Below are 25,112 nucleotides of genomic sequence, written 5' to 3' on the forward strand. Positions count from 1 at the left end.
AGCAAAAATGGGAAGTCACTGAAGGGTGTTTTTTTTTTCCAGATTTTATACATGCTCTTTAATTTCAGCTTTCAGTAAAGCATGAGTGACCTCAAACTCAATTATTTGATCTTAGCTCATTTTTCTTTAAATAATATATAACTTTTATTTATTTTTGCTCTCATTTTTACTTATTTATTAAAAATATTTTTTGCTCTCATTTTTACTTATTTATTTAAAAATTTTTTTATTAGAGTATAGTTGCTTTACAATGTTGTGTTAGTTTCTGCTGTATATGCAGAAGTCAGAGTGAATTAAGTCAGAAAGAGAAAAGCAAATATCGTATATCAACGCAATATGTGGAATGAAGGGTATTAAAGCAGGAAGTGATGTAGTCACAGTAGGATCTTAGAAAGATTGGGGGAAGCAAGCCTCGGGGGGAGGGGGGTGGGTTTGGAGGCTGTGTCTAGGTCTGGGTCAGGGGTGGTGTTTTCTTGCTCTGGGAGTGGCCAACGATGTCACCTCCTGCCAAGAGTCCCAGTGAGTAAAGGCCTGGAAAGCATCTATTGGATCTGTCATCACAATGATCAGTAACCTCGGGGAGGGCAGTTTTAACTTCCCCTGGCCACAGCGCAGCGGATCAGTGATGGGACCCCTTTGTGACGTCTTCCTATTCAGGGTCCAGATAACGAAGAAGGTTCAGCAGCGACAGCAACAGGGGAGGCCGAGGTGCCGGTCAGCAGTGCCGGGGAAGCAGAGGCCAGCAGTGTGCCCAGCGGGGGACTGACCCTCTCCATGCCCACTCAGGACCCTGGGGAAGGGGTCACTTTGGTAAGGAGTATAACGTGCTGGAAAGTTGAGGTCACAGTTGGGAGCGGATCCTGGCCTTCTCAGGGGGCCGGTCTCCATTCTGTTCAGCAAATCCAGAAGAACCTGAATGGGGAGGGGACACCTCTCTGACCAAATACTCCCTCAGAGGTGGAGTCTGCCGGTGCCTGGTGAGTGTACTGTGGGCCCTGGAGGCGTGGGCATAGTGCAGGCTGATGCAGGGCTCAGGAGCTGGGGTGGAGGAGTGCTGGGTGTGAGCGGAGGAGGTGATGGCGGGCACCACCATGCCCGTTTCTGGGTGCAAGCACAGGTTGTCAGAGCTCAGTGGAAGGTCCAGGTGCAGGCAGGCCCTGGCGGGGTCCAAGGGCATGGCCAGGCTTTCTCAGCCCTCTCCTCAGGCCTCACGGAGACACTGCTCCCAACTCCTGAAGACAGGATGCAAGAATCCTAGGACACTCAGACTCAACAGATTCAAACCTAGACTCCTGTCTCCACTCCTTTTGTGTTCCCATCTCAGATGATGGAACCATCATCCCCCAGCTGCCTAATCCAGAATTCTCTTCCCTCTTCCTTACTTCCACGTTCTGTCACATGTCAAGTCTTGTTGATTTTTCTACCCCAGCACATCACAGATCTGCCTCCTTCTACCCTCCTCCAACGCCAGCCCCCTGTACCGAGACACCGCATCCCCAGCCCGGGCAATGGTTAAGGCCCTTCCTGGCCTCCTCCATCCTCTCTGCCCCCGGCTCCTCCTGGTGGGGGCAGCCCTCTGTGGACCATTGTCCTCGCTGCAGACCCCGCTCCCGCACCTGGCCTCCAAGGCTTGCAGGGTCTGGCCTCGCCAGCCTCTAGGGCCACATCTTGGGCCACTGTCCCTGCTCTTGGCGCTCCAGCCTCCCTGGCCTTCTTTCAGTTTCTTGAGCATACCTATTTCCTTCTTGCCTTAGAATCTTCCCACACCCTCCCCTCTCTGCCTGGAACCTTTTCCTCCTCCTTCTTCCCTCCTTTAATTCCTGCTTATCCTTTAGAGTTCAGCTCAAACACCGCTTCATCAGGGAGGTGCCTCCCAGGCTGTGAAGTCTCCCCGTTAGACACATTCATGGTACCCCAAACGTCTCCTCAGAAGGCCTCATCACAACTGGCTCCCTTCCAGGCTGGAGGCTCTGTGAGGCCAGGGATCACATACGTCTTGCTCATTGATCTGTCTTCATCCCAGCTGATGTTGGGGACTCAGTAGATGTTTGCTGAGTGAGTGAAACGAGGGGGTTGTCAGGCCATCACATGTCGACACTGGCCTTTGAGATCATTCCACACATTCACTCCCAGCCCTTCACCTCTGGTCTAATGTCCAGACAAGGAAACCTTACAGTGGGGAAGGTATGCCCTGGCCAGGTGACGGAGCTCCCAAGGCCACTTGGCAGTTACATGGATTATTGTAATTAACAAATCATCACCACCACCTTCTCCTGCTTCTTCTTCCTCTTCTCTTTCTTCTCCTTCATCTCTCTTCCCTCCCTCCTTCCCTTTCCTTCTTCTTTAAAGGCAAATCCCTTGTCACAGGGTGAGAAAACTAGGGTTCAGGTCCCAGTTTCACCAAGTCTTTACTCAACAGAAATTAGAACTTAACTAGCAGAGCTGTCTGGAGATAGAAGGGCTTCCTGCGAAGGTAGGGAGTGCCAGTTCCTGAGGATGCGCAGGTTTGGGCCAAAGCACGCGGCAGAGGTGTGCTGGAGGGTACTCCGGGGCAGGGAGGGGATGACCTGAGAGGTGTGTGATGGCCTCAGCAGGTTCCTCCCCATAATCACACACCCACCAACCAGGGGTGTGGATGAAGTGTCACGATCCCTTATGCCAATTTCATTTCAGGGTCCAATCAGTGAAGAAAGCTTAACAATAGCTACAGCAAAAGTGCCCCTCAGCACTTTTGAGGAAGAGGAGGCCAGCGGGTTCCCCACCGATGGCCTGGTTCCCCTCACACCCACAGCGGCCCCCAAGCAAGTAGTCACTTCTGTAAGTGTCTCCTAGCATCCTCTCTGGCTCACAGTGGGAAGAGAGGTCAGGGTCACGAGACAGGAGCAGTTGCCTGCCTTCCCAGAGCCAAATGCACAGGCAGCTTCGTTAGAGCATTTATCTGGGTCGGCACCAACCAGAGGGAGGCAGGATGTAACTGAAGGAGCATAGCAGAGGGGGTCAGGGGAGCAGGCTTTGTCCTGACCCTCTACGGGGACATTTTTGTCCCCCCTCTGCGGACCATCTTTGTCCAAGGAGAACTTTCTCGGAATGTGGTCCAAAGTTAGACAGCATTGCTGGGGTGAGAGGCAGTAAGCACCATCACTGGGGAGGGGGTTTAGAGGAGATGCATGTTTCAGAAGGGGATTATGAGTCTGTGCTTCTGTGAGTGTGTTGGGTGTAATGACAGTTGTAGGTAGGGAAGTGCTTTGAAATTGGGCTAGTACCACTGAAAGGAAAGTCAATGAAACTCCCCAGCAGCAGTGTGCACATTGCATCATGGGTGAGGTGACTTGATTCATCGTGTTGGTTTGGCTTCTCAGGGTCCTGGTGATGAAGACTTAGCAGCAGCCACAACAGAGCAGCCCCTTCCCATGGCTGGGGCAGAAGAGTTGGGTGGCGCTCTCCCTGAGGGGCCACCGCTTCCCATACCCACAGTAGCTCCTGAAAGAGGAGTCCCTCTGGTAAGTGAAGATTTCATTTTGCGTAGAGGCATGAAGATTTGACTTGGCTGGTCTTACAGAGGAGAAAACGAAAGACCAGAGGCATGGGAGGGGCCTGCTTCTGGCTTTCCTAGAGGGAGGTTTTCATTTTGGTTCGCAAAATGCGGAATTTGGGGTTTTGAGGGTCCTCCAACCTAGGAACGCACAAGGAAGCTGCAGTTTGTAGAGAAGAAGAAGCAAGAGGTAAAAACCTAGGGCACCTGGCTTTGTGTCCCAAATTGCCCACTTCTTTAATTGGAATGAGAGCTTTCTAACAGGCAGAGCTGCCTAAAGATACAAAGGCCCATCTCAAGTGTCATTAGATTCCATCCTGGAGGTGGGGAAGCTTGTAAGACGTGGCAGGGACTGTAGAGGAAATAGAAGCATCAGAGGTGTGTTTGTTTGTGTGTGTGGGGGGGGGGGGGGGGGCAGAGGGTCACCTTCAGGTCCCTTCCAACACGAGTTTTGGGGTTGCAACTGTACGACCTCACGCAAATCCCTTTCTTTGGGCTTCAGTTTCCTCATCTGTAGAAGAGGGTGGCTGTGAGGTCAAGTCAGAATGCAGGTCGGGGAATGTTCGGAAAGTTCTATGCACAGGTGCGAGGTTGTCACCACTTAAGGGCTGTGACTTTGTCTTTTAGAAGTGGGAAACCCAGAGCTGGTCCTCAGCATGGGCTTGTGTGAACTGGGGAATTAAATTGCCATTTAAGTGTCAATACATATATATATATATATATATATATATATATATATATATATATATATTTTTTTTTTTTTTTTTTTTTTTTTTTTTTGTGGTACGCGGGCCTCTCACTGTTGTGGCCTCTCCCGTTGTGGAGCACAGGCTCCGGACGCGCAGGCTCAGCAGCCATGGCTCACGGGCCCAGCCGCTCCGCGGCATGTGGGATCTTCCCGGACCGGGGCACGAACCTGTGTCCCCTGCATCGGCAGGCGGACTCCCAATCACTGCGCCACCAGGGAAGCCCTAAGTGTCAATATTTTTAAAGGAAAGAATTTGATTGGTGACCAGCTTGGGCCTCCCAGTTCCCCGAGCAACACTTGGTCACACATGCTTTCAGAGCCTTGACTCAAGTTATAGACATGTGGTCCCTTGGCCACAGCGCTCCAGGGCTGACCTGGGATGGGAGGGCTGTGGGACAGGACACCCGAGAGCTGGCTGTGAATCCTGAATGCCCACGGCTGCAGCGCCCGGCGGTCATTAAGCACTGCTTGGTCTCTTTATTTTTTATTCATTCACTCATTGATGTTCTCACTGACTCAGTGCATAGCAACTCAGGGCCCTCAGTCCATACGCTTGGAGATTGAGATGAATATGACCTCGTCCCTGTCCCCAAGGAACTCACAGTCAAGGGGCTGGAAATAAGCCTTTTGCACTGACATTTATTAAGCACTCTGGGTTCCAACTTGATCTGATTCTATGCACACCACCGCTCTCTGGTACAAGGAGAATCGTCTCCATTTTCCAGGTGAGGGGAGTGAGACTTAGGTAAAGGAACCTGCCTGCTGTGGCACACCCTTAAGAGGAGGGCTGGGATTTGAACCCAGGCACGCTGGCCTGCAGAGCTCATGCCCTAGAGCATCCCCGAGAGTGTGGTATGGTGGAGAGGTCCCAGAATGGGAGCCGGGAGGCTGAGGTTCTGACTTGTGGTGAGTCTTGGTGTTGCTGTCTATAAAAAGAGGAGGTGAGCGAGAGCTCTGGTTTTTAACCTTTTCTTCATCTTAGAGACACCTGGGAAGCTTAGGCCACTGCAGGTGTCCGAGTTCACTGCCAGACCAGTTGAGGAGCCCCTGGTGCTGGGGCTCATGCTCCCAGGAGACTCTACTGGGCAACAAACATGGAACCCACCAGGCTGGCTGTGATGCCTGTGGCCCTGGGCTCGCTAAACAGCCCCCCTGCTCCTCTGCTTCTCACCCCAAGGGACACACAAAACACCAAGACTGCATCTCGCCACGGTGATGCCACATCAGGTGCAGCAGCACTGGCTGGCGATGCCCCTTCACGTAGAGCCAGTTTTCCTTTTTCTTTTTCTAAAACTTTTTATTATGGAAACTCTAAAAATTCACAAAAGGACTTAGAATAGTATAATAACCCCCCCACATACACATCACTCAGCAACATTACGCGAGTCGTGCTTTATCTGTTCCACCTCCTACAGCCATCTTTTTGGAGTGGAGGGAAGGGGAAGACTGGGGTATTTTAAAGCAAATCCTGAACACTGTATCATTTAACTCATAAACGTGTTAATGTGCATTGTTAATAGGTTGATCTGGGACCTTTTTTTCCCCTTAGCCACAGTGTCATCCATCAGTGGTAATAATGGATGTCATTATCTATCTAACAAAATTGACAGTGGTTCCTTCATATTATCTAATACCCTAGTTATTTAAAAATGCCTTTTTGCACTTAGTTTGAATCTGCATCCAAACAAGGTCTACTTTGTGTTTGGTTGATGTGTCTCTTAAGTCTCTTTTGGTCCATGATTGTTTCCCACCTACTTTGTTCTTTTTGCCATTGATTTATTGGGAAACCTGGTTCAGTTTTCCTTGGATCCTTTATATTTTGTGCTTTCAGAAGCTGGCACTTGGTGAGGGCCTGGTGAGACCAGCTATGCTGGTGACAGTGTCAGTGGTTTAATACTGCTGAGAAGTTCTTGATCAACACATATCAACACCATAAAACTGCATATTGTTGACCCAGACACTTTTGTTCTAGGAATCAATCCTAAAGGAGATAGTCTGTTGTGTAAAAAGGCTTTGTGTACATGGATGTTAATCTCAGTATTGTCCATAATGGAAAAAAACTAGACACAGTTTAACTAGCCAACAATAGGGGAGTTAACTGAATTAAAGGATGTTCAAATAATGGAACATTATGCAGCTATTAAAATTATACTTATTAGGAGTATTTAATGATGGAGGAAAATACTTACCATATAATGCTAAGTGGAAAAAAAGCTGGTTATGAACTTCAATATACTGACTGGGCTGACCCTGGAGGAGTCCTAGCCTAGTGGGACCAACACACGCACAACTGAGCTTCAAGTCAGGTGGTCCTACTGTGGTCTTAACTATTTAAAAATAGACACATGCAAAAACCCTGGAAGGAAATACCTTCCCTAAATGTCGGCAGTTGTGGCCTTAAAGTAGTAGAACTGTGAGGGTTGGTAGGTTCCTAATACATGGTGGTTTTTCTGTCAAGAGGGCTTCTGACTTTTCCAATGAGATGTTTAAAAAATTTTTTTTTAAATTTTTCTTTTTTGGCCTCTCCATGTTTGCAGGGGTCTTAGTTCCCCGACCAGGGATTGAACCCGGGCCACGGCAGCGGAAGCACAGAGTCCCAACCACTGTACCACCAGGGAATTCCCATGCAATGAGATTTTTAAAAAGCTCCAAGAAGAGAGAGAGAGGGAGAGAGGTGTGGGGAGAAAATTGAAAGAGAGAGACGAACATGCAGGATTTCATCGTGGCACATAAGTAATGAAAATAGATCACCCTAAGTGCCTGTGTCAGGAATATGTGATGAATTGAAATGGGTGCCCCAATTCCTGAGCAGACAGTTTAATAACACAGTAGGGACAGTCATGGGAGTACCTACTCTGGAATATCTTTTGGATCATTTTGAATCTCAGAGTCACCGAAGGCAGTGGGTGAGAGGGGCATTCATGTCTGGCTCTGCCATACCCCTCTCTCTGTTTATTCATGTATAAAATGGGGATTGTAGAACCTTCTCTCTGGGATGTGGTGAGGATTAAATGAATTAATACATGGAAAACTTTACCTGGCACATAGTACACGCTCAACAAATTAGGTATATAGAACTCCTGCATAAGCCTCCTCTTGAAATAGGCACAGTTTCTGGAGAGAGGAGGGGAGTGGGAAGGGGTGTCCAGTGTTCCACTGACGTCTTGTTCTCTTTAGGGTGAAGCTGGGGAGGGGCTTCCTGACCCCCTTGGACCTGCTGGACCCACGGTGAGATTCCCCCCCGGGGTTGTCACATGCACAGCGTGCAGGGGATGGGGATGCACAAAACAGCCACAGGCGGATCCTTCCCGTCTGCCCCCAAGTGCCCTCCAGTCAGAGCTCAGTTCTCTTTCCTGTAGCAGGACTCTCTCAGAGAGTCCAGGAGCAGAAACTATTTACATCCCATTTATATCCTGTGCCCTGAAAGACCCCCAGGTCCCTCAAACTAAGCACATCCCAAACTGAACTTGTCACCATGCTCCCAGGCCTGCTCTCCCCCCAGGGTTCCCCTGCTCTGGGAATGGTACCCCATCTTCCTGATCATGAAGAGAGAAGCCAGGAAACATCCTCGAGTGCCCCCCCTCAATTCAGTCAGTCCCGAAGCCCCCAAGTCTAGCTGTGCAGCACCTCCTCATCCCTTGGATGCTGGCAACAGCCTCCTGTGTCCTCACCTTTATGTCATCACCCCCCTCTCCCACCTACATGCCCACACTGCCACAACCTGCCTAAACTCAGCTCTAACCCCTAACCCAGCTCTTCCTTATTCGATGATTGAATTAGGCCTTGCCTGGTTCCCATCTTCAGGAACTGAGTACCAGAAAGGTGTTTTGGAAGTTTCCTTTTGTTCTTTGGAGGAATTTGATGGTATTCAACAAGTACATAATGAGTGCCTTCTCAGTGTCAGATCTCATGCTGGACACTGGGCACCCAGAGGTATCTCAGGATTGGGCCGACCCTGGAGGAGTCCTAGCATAGTGGGACCAACACATGCACAACTGAGCTTCAAGTCAGGTGGTCCTACTGCCAAATCCAGACCCCCGCAGTGGCTGGTGGGAACACAGAGTAGGAGAGGTGAATTCTCTCTGAAAATGGGGTTGGGCAGGGCTCCATGGAGGAGGTGACCATGGAACTGGGCCTTGAAGGATGAGTAGGAATTTGAAAGGCAGCGGAAGAGGCTGTGAAAGAGTGTCCTGTGTTTGAGGACTGGCTCTGTGTTGGCCGCACAGCTGGGAGGGGGAGAGGGAGGAGGGCAGCTGTAGAGGGGAGAGGGAGGAGGGCAGCTGTAGAGGGGACCGGGAGAAAAAGCCAGAAGGAAAGTTGGCAGCAGCAGTTATAGGACCACAGAATATGGGAAAACTTTCAGTGACACAGCTGTCCTTGGAGAGTAGCAGGTGAAACCAAGCCGTGGGAACTTTTTCTCTGTACAGGTGGGAGTGGAGGCTGAGGGCTCCAGCCTGGGCTGGGGCTTGGACGTCGGCTCTGGTGACCCAGTGCCCAGCGAGGAGCTGTTAAGAGTAAGTGTGAAGGGTTAAACAGCCTAGTGTCGGGGGCAGCCTTCACGAGGATCCAGGAGGGAGGGACAACAGGGGCCGATAGCAGATGAAAGCAGATTGCCACCGTTGATAACTTTTGCAGCTGATGGTGGGCTCCTGGGACTCACTATACTTTCCCCTCTATATTTGTATATGTTCGGCATTTCCGTCTTCCGTCAGTTTTAAGTGAGTCTGAGCCTTAGTTTATAGTCAGGAGCCCCACTTGGCCATTTGCCTCCTTCCCCCGGTAGCCTTCTCCAGCAGGCTCTTTCACAGCAGGTATGCCCATGACCTTCACCTCTACCACCTGGCTCTGCCCCCCACCCCCTTACCCATTACAGAGACCTGCTGGCCTCTTCTCTGGATAGCATTTCACACTTCGGCTTCCAGACCCTTCTCAAAATCCTTCCCACCCTGAGGCGGCCCCCTCCCTACCTCTCTAGACCACTCATTCTGCCTCTTTGGCCCCTCTTGCTCTCCCAGCCTCTTGCCCAAGGCTGGGCCCCCACTGGTCCCTCTAGATTTCCCCCGGGAGCGCCTCTCTTCTCAGCTGCATCTCGTGCCTCTGTCCCCAGGGCCCCAACCTCATCTCCATCCCTTCCTCTGAGCCCTTGTGCTGAATCCCCACCTAGAAGGCTCCACTCGGCTGCCCTTCTGCTCACTCATCATGACAGGGCTGGAAGGGTTCAGGACTCACTGGATGAGTGGAGCGGGACCCAGCTGGGATTTCCAAGCTGGTGGCATCAGCCAACCCAGCCTGAAGCTAAAGAGACTAGTACACTGCAGGGATGTTTGTAATAAGGGTTAACAATAGGCAGTTTGGGACTAACCTCTCAGGTAATCAGAAAACTAAATTAGAGCAACTCTGAGAATTCCAACAAATTATATTTTTATTATGTACATACATCTAGGGAGAAAACATGATATAATGCACTTAAAAAGATCTGGATTCACATCCCAGCTCTTCTCCTAATTAGCTGTGTGTGTGAGCTCTTGGGCAAGTCACAACATGTCACTAAGCCTCAGTTTCCCCATCTTCTAAGTAGGAATACCAGTCTCTACTTGTAGAGTTGTTTTCAGAAATGGAGTGAATGGAACATATATATTTGTCCCCTCCTGCACTGTTTCTTAACAAGGTGTCTATTTTTAGGGTCCTCCAGGTCCCCCAGGCCCACCTGGCTTACCTGGGATTCCAGGAAAACCAGGAACTGATGTTTTCATGGGACCCCCTGGATCCCCTGGAGAAGATGGACCTGCTGGTGAACCTGGTCCCCCGGTAAGCTGCCGAAGCCATTGCCCCCCTCTGTGCCTATGGGGCTTCCTTTAGCCAGGGAGGGGGTACAGACTGCAGACCCCAGCGCTAAGGCTTACGACAGGGAGCGAGGAGCTAGCTAGCGTTTGTAAACAAATTCCTCCTCGGCTGAAACATTACTAAGACTCATAAGAAGCAGCAGCCAGGCTTCCCTGGTGGCTCAGCGGTTAAGAATCCGCCTGCCAATGCAGGAGACACGGGTTCGAGCCCTGGTCCGGGAAGATCCCACATGCAGCAGAGCAGCTAAGCCCGTGTGCCACAACTACTGGGCCCGCGCACCTAGAGCCCGTGCTCCACAACAAGAGAAGCCACCGCAATGAGAAGCCCGTGCACCGCAGCGAAGAGTAGCCCCTGCTTGTCGCAACTAGAGAAAGCCCGCGAGCACAATGAAGACCCAGCACAGCCAAAAATAAATAAATAAAAAAAATTTATTTTTTAAAAAAAGCAGCAGCCAAGAAAAACATCACCCTACACATTGTTTCGCTGCTTTATCTTAGTATAGGAAATGCAGGCTCCCATAGAAACTTGGAATCGTAGAGCACCAGTGCTGGGCCCGGGGTGGGAGGCCCCCAGAAACTACCTCGTCCAGCCCTTCCCCCGACTCTCCACAGAAGAGAAAATGCAACCCAGAGAGTGAAGGACCCTCGTCCACAGATGCACAGCCAGCCGTGGCTGAACTGGGGCCAGGACAGGTGTTCTGCTATGGGCTGACACAAGGCTTTGGACCCACTGGCCTCACCCACTTGGTCTTCCCAGCCCTGGCCTCCTTTTCCAAAGAGGGTTCATATTTGATTCTTCTCAGAGATGTTGTGGGCTGATTATCCTTGATGTTCCTCAGGGCCCTGAGGGAAAGCCTGGACTTGATGGAGCCTCCGGCCTTCCTGGAATGAAAGGGGAGAAGGTATGGAGAAGAGGGGGGCGGGCTCCAACAAGGGGAATCACCAGGCCCAGCCTGCCTCTCTGACATCTAAGCCTGACCTTGCCTGATCCCATCCTGGTCCGCGCTGCTGGATGTCTCCCCATCCCGGAGCTCTTTATGCTCAAACCTGCACTCAGCGTCTTCCCCTGCCCACTCTTGGTGTCCCCAGCTTCCGTGAATGGCACTGCCATCCACCCAGCCCCCTGGACTCGAAAGCAGAGTCTTCTCTAACTCCTCCCTCCTCTCCCTTTCCTACCATGAACCATCTGTTGCCAAGACTGGCCAATCTGATGTCCACCTCTCTTTCCACCCTGATATGACGTTCATCTCTCCTCGCCTGCAGTGTGGCATCAGGCTCCTCGCTGGTGCCCCCTTCTCCCCACCCACAATCCAGCCTCCAGCTACCTGCCCAGTCCATCTTCCTAGAGCAGGCTCTCACCACGCACTGCCCTCTCCACTGAGAAAGTGCCAGCGACCCCCCGTTGCCTGCAGGACAGAGCCCTCACTACGTGCAGACCTTCAAGGCCCTTCCCGGCCTACCTTTCCAGCTCCACCTCCCGCCGTTCCCTTACACACCTGGCCTCCAGGCCAGCCAGCCAGCACTACCGAAAGGCTCTGGGCTTGCACAGCCTCCTGGCCCTGGCTTGTGGTTTCCTCTCTGGCCTGTCCTTTCCCTTTCCTCATTCTCAGAAGCCCAGTTCAGATATACCCTCTGGGAAGCTCTCCTGGACTCTGTGAGCAGAAAGTACCCCTCCTTCCTCTGCTTCCCGTTAGCACAGTACTGATTCTGCGGGACCCCTCCAGCCAGGGTCACTGAAGCTGTTGGCTTACCAGTCTGCTCCCAAGCCCAGCCTTACAAGCAGGGTGTGAGCACTGTCTGTGTATCCTTAGAACCTAGCCCAGGCTTCTGTGAGCAGTTTGATGCATGAATGAAACTTCTTCAGGCGCCCTTTTTGCCCTCCATTCCTGAGTCTCACACGCCCTCAGTCTCTCCCTTCTCTGTAAGCCCCTGTAGTCTTCTGTTAAGGTTAAGCCACGTGGTGCTGTGGGGTGGGGTTCCTGCCCCTGCTGTGTTCCCATGTTCCGCAAATGGGGGCAATAAAGATAAGGTGAGCTTCCTTCTAGAGATGTAGTCGTGAGCTTCACTGGGGTTCAGAGGAGGGAGGGGCCTCCCCTCTGGGGTGGGGACTGGAGGCCTTCTGTGTACCCAACCTGGACGGAGTTTTGGAAAGTGCTGACTCCCTAGACACCATCCTTGTCACTGAATTTCCAGTTTCCGTCAGCTCTCAGGAGTATTTTTATTGAAACAGTAACTCGATTTTCGTGAAAACCTCATTTCTCAGAAAAAGAAGAAACAATTCTCGAGCTTTATAGAACTCATTTTACACGTACTGTTTCATAAGAAATTAACTTTTGCAGGAAACATCACAAGACTTACTCTCATCTTCCTTGTTCTTCTTACCAGCTTCCCTGCCCCCGACACTCCCCCCACACCCCGCCCCACACCCCTCCCACACACCCCTCCCCACGCAGCCCCCTCCCCACACCCCCCCTCCCCACAAACCCCTCCTTACACACCCCTCCCCATACACACCCCTCCCACACACAGCCCTCCCCACACACCCCTCCCCACACCCCCTCCCCACATACCCCTCCCACACACCCCTCCCCACACACCCCTCCCCACACACCCCCTCCCACACACCCCTCCCCACACACCCCCTCCCACACACCCCTCCCACACACCCCTCCCACACACACCATTCCCCCCACACCCCTCCCCCACACCCCTCCCCACATACCTCTTCCACACACCTCTCCCACACACACCCCTCCCCGCACACCCCTCTCCCTCACACCCCTCCCCACACACACCCCTCCCACACACCCCTCCCACACACCCCTCCCACACACACCATTCGCCCCACACCCCTCCCCCCATACCCCTCCCCACACCCCCCTCCCCCACACCCCCCTTCCCCACATACCTCTCCCACACACCTCTCCCACACACACCCCTCCCCACACACCCCCTCCCAATACACCCCTCCCCACACATCTCTCCCACACACACCCCTCCCCCACACACCCCCTCACCGCGCACCCCTCCCCACACACCCCTCCCACACACCCCTCCCCACACACCCCTCTCCCACACCCCCCTCCCCACACACACCCCTCCCCACACACCCCTCCCCACACAGCCCCCTCCCCACACACCCCCTCCCCACACACCCCTCCCACATACCCCTCCCACACACACCCCTCCCCACAGGCCCCCCTACACCCCTCCCCACACACCCCTCCCCACACACCCCTTCCCATATCCCTCCCACACACACCCCCTCCTACACACACCCTTCCACACACCCCTCCCACACACACCCTTCCCCCCACACCCCTCCCCCACACACCCCTCCCCCACACACCCTTCCCCACATACCTCTCCCACACATCCCTCCCACACACCCCTCCACTACACCCCCCTCCCCACACACCCCTCCCACACACCCCTCCCCTACACCCCCCTCCCCACACACTCCCCTCCCCACACAGCCCTCCCCACATACCCCTCCCACACACACCCTTCCCCACATCCCTCCCACACACACCCCTCCCCACACACCCCTTCCAGGCACACCCCTCCCCACACACCCCTCCCACACACACCCCTCCCACACACCCCTTCCCACACACCCCTCCCCTACACACCCCTCCCTGGCTGGTCTCGGACTTAAAAATACCCACACCCACGCCCACATTCGCACACAAACACCCTCACAGGCGCATTCTGCAGCTGCTCAGACACTCGGTTGTGCACAGAGCAGCAGGCTTGCCCAGACTAATTGTGGCAGATGAATCACATTTTTCTTCCTGGAATTTGCTGTGAGGCCTAATTTGTTGCCCTGTGTGTATACGATGTTTTCTGGTCAAGGAAAAGTAGACTCTAGAAGGACTTTGAAATTTTCATCTGGAGAGCTGGAGGAAAGCCTCACACATGACATTTACCCCCCACCCCCACGCCCCCCCCCCAAAAGTAAACCAAGGAGAATAGTCAGAATGTGAAATAACAAAAATTGCTAAAGAAAATGAATAATCTCAGGGCTGTAACACCACATAAGATCCATGATACATTTGATCCTTGACGCCCCTCTGCAATCTCTGCTCAGCTTACATACCTTCAGTGACGGGGGACTCATTTCCTGCCTTTATATGTACAAGCTGGATAAAATCATCTGTTTCTGAGAAAGATAAATCAAGGTCCCACATATCTTCTAGAACTTCCTTTGAAACTGCTACAAGGTGTACTTTTGGTTTGAAAAGAGTCAGGAAGGCAATTGAAAAAGTACAGTTTTTTACCTTATGAACATCTTTTTCTTGAACGGGGTCAACTGGCAACACAATAATAATGTTTTCAGAGGATAGAGTCCAAAAGTCAAGAGATGGGACTAAGTTAACTTCTATTTCACAATATCCCTGACTGTGATTTGACTTGTTACTTGGAAAATGCATAAGGTTGGTACTTCCTTCAAGGACAGGTTGCGTCAAGCAGCAGAAGATGGTGTGGCTGGTCACACCCAAGAAAAGCAGACAAAGAAACTGTAGCCTGCAGATTGGGCAACAAAACTGGGACCCCATTCTTTCTGTTTCTGCCTGGGATAAAAGGTCACACTTAATTTTTCCCATGTCAGGCCAGCAGGCAGGGAAGTGACAGAGTCTAGCCAGCCAGCCTTGCTTCCTTCTGCAAGCACCCCTCTCCTCCCACCATCCCATAGAGTAACGGGATTCTTTCTGTGATTCTCTCTTCAGGTATGTCTCTTCTGTTATTCAACCCTTCTGTAGAGTACTTTCTCTCGGCAGTTATATATATATATTTTTTTTTTTTTTTGGCAGTTATATATTTTTGTCTCTAAGGTCTCTAATTGATTTTTTCTTTTTTAAAAAATTTATTTATTTATTTATTTTTGGCTGTGTTGGGTCTTTGTTGCTGCGTGCGGGCCTTCTCTAGCTGCGCTGAGCAGGTGCTACTCTTCATTGTGGTGCACGGGCTTATCATTGCAGTGGCTTCTCTTATTGTGGAATACAGGCCCTAGGCGCACGGGCTCTAGAGCACAGGCTCAGTAGTTGTGGCGCACAGGCTTAACTGCTCCACAGCATGTGGGATCTTCCCGGACCAGGGCTCGAACCTGGGTCCCCTGCATTGGCAGGCAGACTCCTAACAACTGTGCCACCAGAGAAGCCCTGATTCTTTACTATAACCACTGTTCTTATTTCATAATAGTTTGTCCTTGTTTCTTGGCTGTAATATCCTCCCTTTTCTCCCTGAGAATATATAGTATTTACTTAGACTCCTGATTGGATCATGTTCTTAGCTGTTTCCTCAGGAAACCTTCCATGGTTGATGTTGTCGTTTCTCTTTCGGAGTGTTGCCTCTCCTCAAATGTGTAGTGTTTCTTGTTTGTGTGTTTGCTTTAGAAATTGGAATCCCTCTTTAGTCTGTTTCCCGCCTCTGTACAAATTACTAGGGAGTTGGGTGGTAGCTACTTCTGCAGGTTTCAGGAAGGTGACGGAAAGAGTAGGATGTGCCATCAGGCAGGGCACCTCAACAGCTGATCTTAGGTGTTTGGGATACCCCTGGACCTCCCAGGGTCCACTAGCCACCTGGGGCTCTGCCCTATCCCTTTGCTCCAGTAAACAGCTCTTATTATCCTTGTAGCAGGAGTGGAAGTGGGAGGTGAGGGGAGATGGGCAGGGCTCCATGGCTGTCTAGCTCCAGAATTTCAACCCATCTCCCTGTCAGAGCCACACCCTGATCCTGGCTTCCACTCCTCCCTTGCCTGCTCTTTTTCTACCTGTGATTCCTCTCCACCGCTGGAGCCTCTGGCTTCAGCTTCCCATGTTTCCTCTTTGCCATTCCTCACTGTTTCAGATTCAGTATCACTCGCCATCTTATTTTTGAGCATGACTATTTTGGAACTATCCACTCTGTCATTGCTATGGATTTGATATAGGAAGGGGAATCTGGCCCAGGGAAAGAGGGGTTTGGGAGAAGGCACAGCCTTAGATGGCGGGTGTGTCATGGTGTCAGGGCCTTCTGTGTGGCCGTGCAATTGCTGGCTTCTTCTCTTGTGGGTGCTTCTGTGGTTTCCTTGGAGGTTCTCTAGCGGGGAGCCCCTGACTGCAGTCCTCTGATGTAGTGCAGTGTCTCCTGTGGCTGACCACTCCTGACCATCAGCCCCCATTGGTACTCCCCTCTATCTAAGCTCGCAGCTGGCTCCTTTCCTTGGGATCCACATCTAACCCCCCAGGAAACCTGTACTGTGTCCCCCATTGGCGGTGGACACGCAACCTGCTTTAGAGACCCCCCCCACCCCCATTCTGGGGCTATTCCAGCCAGATTTTGGTCTTTAGATTTTTTCCAGAAGAGAACCAGCCATCATCCACATATCCCCAGAAGCCTAGGGAATACGTATCAAATTCTTGAAGTCCCTTCCCTTGGCTTCGAGGAGGGGAATCGGGCCCACCCAGTACACTGACAGCTCTCCAAGGGAATTCTTCCTCTACAATCTCTTCCTGGTTAATCTTCAACTTCTCCTTTTCACTCTTGAAGTAGGTGATGAGATAATAGTTGGAAGATGGGTTTCACAAGCTTTCAGCATGACCTGCTTAAGCAAACTCACAACTACTGTAATGGGCTCAGGTTTGAGACATCAGTCAGAACTGAACAGGAAGAGTCCCATTTTAATTTCCTGTTACTTAAGAGTCTGAAATCCTGCGTTTTCTTTTAAACATATCTAATGAAATATATATTAATTGGCCCCAATTTTTTTTTCAGGGAGCAAGAGGACATAATGGCTCATTTGGTGAAAAGGTAAAAAATGAAAATGAAGAAGAAAAAGCTTTCTCCTCCTTCCTCCCCTCTCTCTGAGTTTAGTATAATTGAACTGTTGGGCTAGAGTATTGAATATATAAATGTCATGGATCAGAGAGAAACATCTGGAAGGAACTGCTTGGGAAAGGCAGAACAGCTGGAGCAGAGTAAATGACCCACCAGGTTTTCTCCTCTCTCACCCACTCCACCCTAATTCATTCAGTGAGCACCATTAGCTTATCTCCAAGAGAGATGTCAATTGGCAAGATGGCTGTTTCTGTACAATCAAGTAGCGCTGATCAGAGAATCCAACGATCTAATTAAGTTCAAAGAACAATTTTCTGACTCGGTTGCGGGTGTTGTTCCTTCCATGAGTGACTCCAAGGCTAGATAATCAGCCTGTCCCCTTCCTTACAGGGTGATCCCGGCAACAGAGGCTTACCAGGACCCCCAGGGAAAAATGGACAAGTTGGCGCTCCTGGGGTCATGGGACCCCCAGGGCCCCCTGGACCCCCTGGGCCCCGAGGCCCTGGATGTACAATGGGACTTGGATTTGAGGTACGTTTCCTCCTTTCTGTGGTTAAAGAACAACGTGCGCTAAGGACTACTGGAAAGGCCAGCTAACTGAACGCCAAGGTGGTGCTGATTCCCCACTGAGCCCCAGCTCCCAGCATCACACCGGGCACAGGGAGGTGCTCGGAAATCAGTACTGAAATTCTCATTCTTCTTCCTTCCCTAGGATACTGAAGGCTCTGGGAGCATCAGGCTGTTGCATGAGCCCAGAATCTCTGGACCAACGGCTTCAAGTGTAGGTTGGCTTTTTACACCTTCATTTTGAGGATTGTTATGCTGTCACACTGGAGTGGAGAAGCTGTGGGGTGCCATCCTGGCTCTGCTACTTTCACTAATTTACCCTCTCTGCACCTCCAGCTTCCAGCTGTGTGGTGGGGAGACCAGGTGCTCTTTATAGCTTGTTTCTTTGAGGAGTAGCACAGAGGTTTTGCACAAAACATCATCTGGGAAAACTTGAAAATTATCTTTCTCTCTCTCTGCAGTCCCTTACCATCAAGCATCTCTGCTTCATTGCCTCCTTCCTGCCTCCCATTCAAGACTCACACTTTGCCCCGTTTCAGAATCCCTTGCTCCTAACAAGTACCCTTCCCCACTACATCTACCCCCCAGGGAGGTGTTGTCCATCTTCTTCTATGATACCTGCTCTCAAGAGGACCAATCCCCAGGATCTCATTATATTTGAGATCCAAGTGGTACCCAGAGCTGAGCATACCAGTGCAGGAGGAGCTGAGCCTCGCAAAGGGGAGCAGCACAGCCCCCTCCATGATTGAATAGGAAGACCTCCTCCACACCCCAGATGCAGAGTGCTCTGGGTTCAGGGTCAAAAGGACACTCACCCCATGCTGGGAGAGGGCCTCTGGTCCTCTTACTGTCTGTGAGATATTCCTTCCTTCTGACTCTATAAGGGGAATTTGCCCCTCATCTTTTGCTCCCATTATCTGGGACAAAATCCTTGTAAGAGCTTAGGGAGAGATGGCAAGATGGGAGGATAGATGGAGCGTGGGCAAAGTGAATAGAAAAAAACCCAAAGAATATTTGTTTGTCTGTTTTGCCAGGGTCCCAAAGGAGAAAAAGGAGACCAGGGACCCAAGGTGAGATCACAGATCTGAAGTGGGGGTGAGAGAAATTTTCAGCCTGGTTCTAGGAGCATTATCCACATACAGTGAATTTTTTTTCCACTCTCACTACTATATCCAGGGTGAAAGAGGGATGGATGGAGCCAGCATTGTGGGACCCCCTGGGCCCAGGGGGCTACCAGGGCGCATCGAGGTCTTATCTAGTGTGAGTATCACTAGGTATCACCAGCATGGCTGCTTTTGCTAAAGGGGAGGGAAGGTTGTCCACAACTTCAGGGCCTTCAGGGCTGCTCTTTATGCAGGGGGCACGTAGCTGGCATCTGGTTTTGGAGTTCCTACCTGCCAGCATGACCCACCTGTCTGTTCCTACCCTGGTACCACTAATGTCACACATAGTGTGTCCAGAACCCTCTCTTCTGGTTGGCAGCATTTGCAGTCAGGAGACTGAGTGTAACAGAGCTGTAACCAAGAGGCAAGGAACATAAGCGGGGGGATGAGGGAGGAAAGATGGTTTAGGTTATGAGAAATCAAGGAAGACTTTCTGGAAGAAGTCTCCTTGAGCAGGGACTTGAAAGCTAAGAAGGATTTACCAGGTAAGTATGGAGGACAGGACTTCCAGAACTCAGGTGGTCAAGACACTCTGAGCCGAAGCACAGAAGAGAAAAACATGGATGTGTCCAAGGCACAGGGAGCTGATGGGCATGGGGGTGGGTGGAGAGCGATGGAAATTTGGAGAGAAGACTGGGATGTGGGCTGGGACACGATCACAGCCACTGAATATTAGAACATCACATTTGTGAAAAACTCTTGCCCTTCCAAGAGAAATAATGTCATACTGGGACGTGACAGAAAGACAAAAAGTCCCAAATAAGTGGAAAAAAGAATGACTAGAGTTTTTTTTTAAAGTATGATTAAAAAATATCAAGTATAGGTAAGGGTGTAGTGAAATAGATAATCTCACGTACTTTGTTGGAAGTGTAAGTTGTATGGCCCCTTTAGACAGCTCTTTGGCAATCTTAAAACTAAAAATGTTCACACTGAAAACTTCCATATAGAAAGACCTCCATGCTGTATGATTGAGTGAAAAAAGCAAGTTGAAGAAGAATACCTACAGCCTGATGCCATTTATATAAAATAACCACATGGACAAACACACACACACACACCCAACAACACTGTTTTCTGTGGGTATTAATATTAATTTATAATTATATAACATATAAATATAATATTTAAATATATATATTTAAAATTATAAAAGAGAAAAGGCATTTATGTATGGTGCAATTTTAAGATTAATCGAAGAGGAAAGTGATAAGGCGGCTCAGGGCTGTGTTGTAAGTGGGAGGGATGGGTGTGTTGGTAGTGGGTGGGTGTTGTCAGTGTCTGCTTGTGTCTGCCATGCGGGGTGACTTCAGTTAAAGCCTCACTGCCAGGAGCAAGGTGGGACACGTGCCACCCTCTGTCTCTTTGTCTGATTTTTCTCTTTTCAGCCTTTGATCAACATCACCCATGGATTCATGAATCTCTCAGACATTCCTGAGCTCATCGGGCCTCCGGTGTGTATCCACAGCTGCCCTAGAGTGAGGGTCCTACCCAGACACCCCAGCTAAAACTAAGTTGGGTTGGTTTGGAATCCTTTGAGCTCCTGAAGCATAGAGCTAGAGTGTCTTGAAGTAGTGAATAGAAAGAGAGCTTTGCATTTCTGAGAAGTTGCTGTCACATTAATTTGTGCAGGGAGTTTTGTCCAATGCAATGGAAGCTTCCAGTCCCTTGCATCAGAAATATGTGTAATGGAAATCAGAGAATCATAAGTAACAAATTGATAGATGTCTGAGCAGTGCTTTGGGCATGCTTTTGTTTACATGATCTCATTTCCCAGAATGGGAGGAGCCTAGAGAGACCTATCCTTGTGCTGATGGGGAAACTGGCGCATGAGGAGGGAATGTGACTGGCTTCAGTCTTTCTGGCCCCATTTAGAGATCAGGAACACACAAAGAAGCTACGTTATTTCTGCAAGTCCACAGAGTCTGTCCATGACACAACAGGACCTAAGAGGAAGGAAGCTTCCTCCTGCAGTCTGTGCAATGAATCCACACTGCATCTTCCATATCTGCTGGTGACAGCTGGGGAGAGAGGAAAGAGCTCTGGCCTTAGGAGCCTTGGGTTCCAACCCCATCTCCTCTACATAATGCTCTGAGACTCTCATCATCTCTCTGATAACACCTCACCAGCCTTTGGGGCAGTTTATAAGAGGTGATGGATGCGAAACTGCTTTGCAAACTGTGGCACTCTGTGGAAGCCGACACAGAGATTGAGGCTTATACTTCCACAGCTGCACAGTCCAGATGTCTGCCGGGGCCACCAGCCCTGCAGTCCCCAGTGAGGTTGGCCTGAACCTCTGCCATCCACATCCTAGGGAAAATTCAGTGCTCTCCCCAAGGCTTCTGCAAATATCTGCACAATTCCTTTAGAGCCAGTATCTCCTGCTGAGTGGCCTCTGTTGGTGGGTCATTTCACTGTCTCTTCTATACTACATCCAGTGGGTCTCCCTTTCCTTGATTTCTACTAAAATCATCCAAAACACCCCAGTAAGCAAACCCTAAAGCAAACAAGCAAGTCATTTCACAAAAGTTTTTCCCAAACTATTGGGGGTTTAGAGTGTTAGGTGGCTTAATTCTAAAGCAAAACACAGACAGCCTAAGATCTAAGAATGAACATCTCTGTTCTAAGAGTCCTTGGGCCTTGTCTGCCCCCACCCCTTCTCTCTTTTCCCCACCTGAGAATCCTCCTCCTGTCCCAATCCCTGACCTCCTCTTTGGCAAATCCAGGCCCTGAAGGGGAAGATTAAGATTTTCCTACTCAGAGGCAGTTTCCTCCCAGCCGTACCTTTATACTTTTCCACTCTACTATATGTACATCATATAGATATATGTATATAGTATATTATATGTATATACACACACACACACACACACACACACACACACATATATATGTTAGTCCTTTGTTACTTCTGCATCCTCAGATTCGACAAACCTTGGATAAAAAGTGCTGAAAAAAAAATTCCAGAAAGCTTCAAAAAGCAAAACTTGAATTTGCTACATGCTAGCAATTATTTACATAGCTTTTACATTGGTTTTACAGCTATTTACATAGCATTTACATTGTATTAGGTGTTATAAGTAATCTAGAGATGATTTAAGGTGTATGGGTATATGGAGTATGTATGTAGGTTATATGCCAACACTACACCATTTTATATAAGGGCCTTGAGCATCTGCGGATTTTGGTATCCACAGGGGACCCTGAAACCAATACCGCTCGGATACCAAGGGGATGACTGTACAGTATATTGAGAAAGTTGTTGCCATTCAGTTATATTTCTCTGTATATATATATTCTGCCAAACTCTAAGTCTTTAATAGGTATGTGGGTATCTGGGCTTGGAGGAAAAAGAGTCCTGGCCCCATGTGGAGTGAACCACAAATTTTCTGTTTCCTGGAGACTTTAAAATGGCTGGTCCTTTAAAATTCTGCCTCTTACTGAGGGAAAAGAACTGAGTCTCACCAACTGCCCCCACTTCCACCCCCAAATACCCCAGCACACCCTTTGGGCCCACTCCTCAGAGTTTAAGAACTTGTTTTCTGAGAGTATTTGTGGAGGTTGAGCACTGCATTCATTGCCCCAGAGGTTTCTGACGCTGAGTGATTTCACGGAAGAGGAGGGTGGGACTTAAAGTGCCGAGAGTCCTGGCTCAGGGGAGCAGAGGCTCCAGACTCCTGAGCAGCTCCTGGCTCTGTGCTAACTAGTGTGTGACTGCACGGTTCCTTCCCCTCCCGGGCCTTGGCATCCTCTGCAAAATGGATCCTGAGCCCCACTGTGTGGGAACACGCTTGGACCTTTGGAAGGTGCTGGAGGGAGTGGTCCCCTGAGGTACAGGTTCCTGCTGGCCTGGCAATGCTGCTCCTAACCTACCGGCTTTGTCTGTCTGTGTCACAGGGCCCTGAGGGCATGCCTGGGCTGCCAGGATTTCAAGTGAGTAGCACAGTAGCCATCTTCCTTTGTGCCCCGAGGCTGTGTGCATTCTGTTCCTTCCACCTGGGATGCTGTTCCTCTCCATCTGCACAACTGACCTCTAGCGCCATCCTGTTCATGTAGCCTTTCCTCGTTGCCCCCATCTGGAGTGATCCTTCCCTCCTTTGAATCCCATAGGGCTTTATTTTCACCTCTGCTGTCATTCTTTTCTGCCTTGAATAACAGTTATTTGTACCCTTATCGTTTTTTCCTGAACTGTACTGTGACCAGCTTGCAGGGGGTCAGGTCTTGTTCATCTCTTTCTAGCCCAGGGCAGCCAGAGCCAGAGCTGGAGTCGGTGGTTGGCTTCCTATAAATGAGTGGATGAATCAAGCATTTCAAATAGATAGAGTCCGAGTAGATAAAATCCCTGGAGAGAGAGGATGGTGGCGATGGAGGATGGAGAGAGGGGAATCATAGCCTGGAAGTCCAAAATTAATAGTCTGTGTGCACCACGCTATGGGGCTTCCACCATGGAAGGTGAAAATGCATTTCTGTGTAGAAAGTGATCAGCTTAAAAGTTTCAGCCTGCCCTGAAGCCCAAGGCTCCAGAGTGAAATCTGCACAATTTCTCCATACATTGCAGCTCTGAAAGGCCTGATGCCAATGGTGACATGCACTGCTTCCAGGATAAATGAAGGAAATTTATCAAAAAATGTAATAGAAATTTGTTGTTGATGGTAGAATTATAGTGATCTCTTTTTCTTTTTTTTATACTTTTCTGAACTTCTACATTTTTTAAAAGGAGCATGTGCTATGTTGACACTAAAAATACATGGGAACTAGACATTAAAAAACAGGAGAGGGTGGCAGCCATGGAGAAGACCTCTTAATTAGGAAGAGAAGAGGCCAGAACTGTGAGCTTGAGCTCCAGCCCCACCTTGGCTGCTCCAAAGCCAGAGCATGTTCCAGACACATTTTTCTCTAAATGACTGGTTCTCTGTTCCCGAGGGAGCCCTAGGCTCCCCAGAAGAGCCTTTGGGACCACTTCAGGAGTAAGGAGGGGACCAAGTAGGCAGGATCCAGGCCACTGCTGAGGCTCCATTTGATGTATTTTATACATTGGGCTTTTGTTTGACTTTACTTGAAAAAGGAGAATGAAAAGAGTTTCACTGCTAAAAAATAATAATAACAAATATTTGAAGGCCACTGCGTTAACCCAGAAGGTAGGGACTTGTGAAAAGGTAAATTGCAATAAAGTGTTGAACCTCTTTTTTAGGGGCAGACGTCTGGCAGTGTGAGTCATTGTCACAGATATTAAGTGTATGTTGGAGTTGAGACGAGGTCACCTCTGACCGGGTGTGCAGAAGTTTGGTTCTGCAGAGGGAATGGCGGTGGCAGGCGGGTGAGGGGTGCAGAGAGGCTAAGGGGATAGGCTCGCCCCCGGTGGAGTGACAGGAGTGGAAGATGAGGCGCTGAGGCCGGCTGGGATCAGTTTGGGTGTCAGGCTAGGATGTTTGGATCCCATCCCGTAGGTAGTGGGGAGCCAGAGAAGGGGCAGGATTCATGGAGGGTGAATGATGGGGAGGTGGGCTGCAGGACGACCCTGAGGACCCATGGGTGAGCAGAGGCAGCAGGCAGTTTCAATGGCGCCCATTGGAGGAAACCACAGTTCAAAGAGGAGTGGGGCCTCCAGGCCACCTAACACTCAGTGCTGTCTTCTTTCCACCAGACCACAATTTCTAGACCACTTAATATCAGGAAAACATCGTGACTAATTGTGACTTCCACTGGCACTCTGTGTTCTTTTACTTTTTGGAACAACAACTTTGTTTAATGAAAGCATTTTCATCTTAACAAACCACTGAATACCCTCCAATGATTCCTTCTAGGGACCCAGAGGACCAAAAGGTGACACTGGTGTGCCTGGATTTCCAGGTCTAAAAGGAGAACAGGTAAGAAGGGCCCAGCTATCTGGGTGGGATTGTGCTCTAGAACTTGGTAAATATTTCGAACGGGCTGAAAGTAGCTGTTAACTTTTTAAAAATTTGAGATAGAACTCACACACCATAAAATTCACCCCTTTCAATTGTGAAATTCAGTGACTTTTAGTATATTCACAGGGTTGTGCAGCCATCACCACTACCTAATTCTAGAACATTCTCATCATGCCCAAAGAAACACTGTATCTAGTAGCAGTCACTCCCCGGCTGTTAACTTTCATGATCTCAAGGCTCTTCCAGGGCGAAGGTGGGGTGGGTGGAGAAGCAGATTTTCATCATAGTTTGGAAAGAGAACTCAACCCAACGCTCCCTTGAACGCTGTGCTTTGTCTAAGTGCCCGCGGGCACCTGCATTAGAGTGTGCACTCCCCGAGGGCAGGCACATCCACTTTCTTTTCTGTAGCTCCAGTACTTAGCACTGCGCCTGGTACACAAATGGCACTTAAAACATATGTTGGATGAAAAGATGTATAAGTAATGAATACAATGATGCTAATATTTAGAAGTCATTATTTTATTAAACTATTAT

At 49.8% G+C, this 25,112-nt stretch overlaps 1 protein-coding gene across 1 annotated transcript in view; it reads left to right on the plus strand.

Moving 5' to 3' along the window:
- Nucleotides 1-25,112, plus strand: part of COL15A1 (collagen type XV alpha 1 chain) — a 101,513-nt gene that overhangs the window by 48,640 nt on the left and 27,761 nt on the right. The window contains exons 9-24 of the mRNA XM_065879921.1: nucleotides 658-810; nucleotides 2,674-2,817; nucleotides 3,360-3,522; nucleotides 5,263-5,330; nucleotides 7,458-7,508; nucleotides 8,708-8,794; nucleotides 9,963-10,088; nucleotides 10,963-11,025; nucleotides 16,880-16,915; nucleotides 17,333-17,473; nucleotides 17,655-17,723; nucleotides 18,544-18,579; nucleotides 18,686-18,769; nucleotides 20,058-20,123; nucleotides 22,567-22,602; nucleotides 24,474-24,536. Coding sequence (XP_065735993.1) covers nucleotides 658-810; nucleotides 2,674-2,817; nucleotides 3,360-3,522; nucleotides 5,263-5,330; nucleotides 7,458-7,508; nucleotides 8,708-8,794; nucleotides 9,963-10,088; nucleotides 10,963-11,025; nucleotides 16,880-16,915; nucleotides 17,333-17,473; nucleotides 17,655-17,723; nucleotides 18,544-18,579; nucleotides 18,686-18,769; nucleotides 20,058-20,123; nucleotides 22,567-22,602; nucleotides 24,474-24,536 — 1,386 coding nt within the window. The remainder of the gene's footprint in view (nucleotides 1-657; nucleotides 811-2,673; nucleotides 2,818-3,359; nucleotides 3,523-5,262; nucleotides 5,331-7,457; nucleotides 7,509-8,707; nucleotides 8,795-9,962; nucleotides 10,089-10,962; nucleotides 11,026-16,879; nucleotides 16,916-17,332; nucleotides 17,474-17,654; nucleotides 17,724-18,543; nucleotides 18,580-18,685; nucleotides 18,770-20,057; nucleotides 20,124-22,566; nucleotides 22,603-24,473; nucleotides 24,537-25,112) is intronic.

This window comes from Phocoena phocoena, chromosome 6 (genome assembly GCF_963924675.1).
Source record: "Phocoena phocoena chromosome 6, mPhoPho1.1, whole genome shotgun sequence".
NCBI classification, from domain to species: Eukaryota; Metazoa; Chordata; class Mammalia; order Artiodactyla; family Phocoenidae; genus Phocoena; species Phocoena phocoena.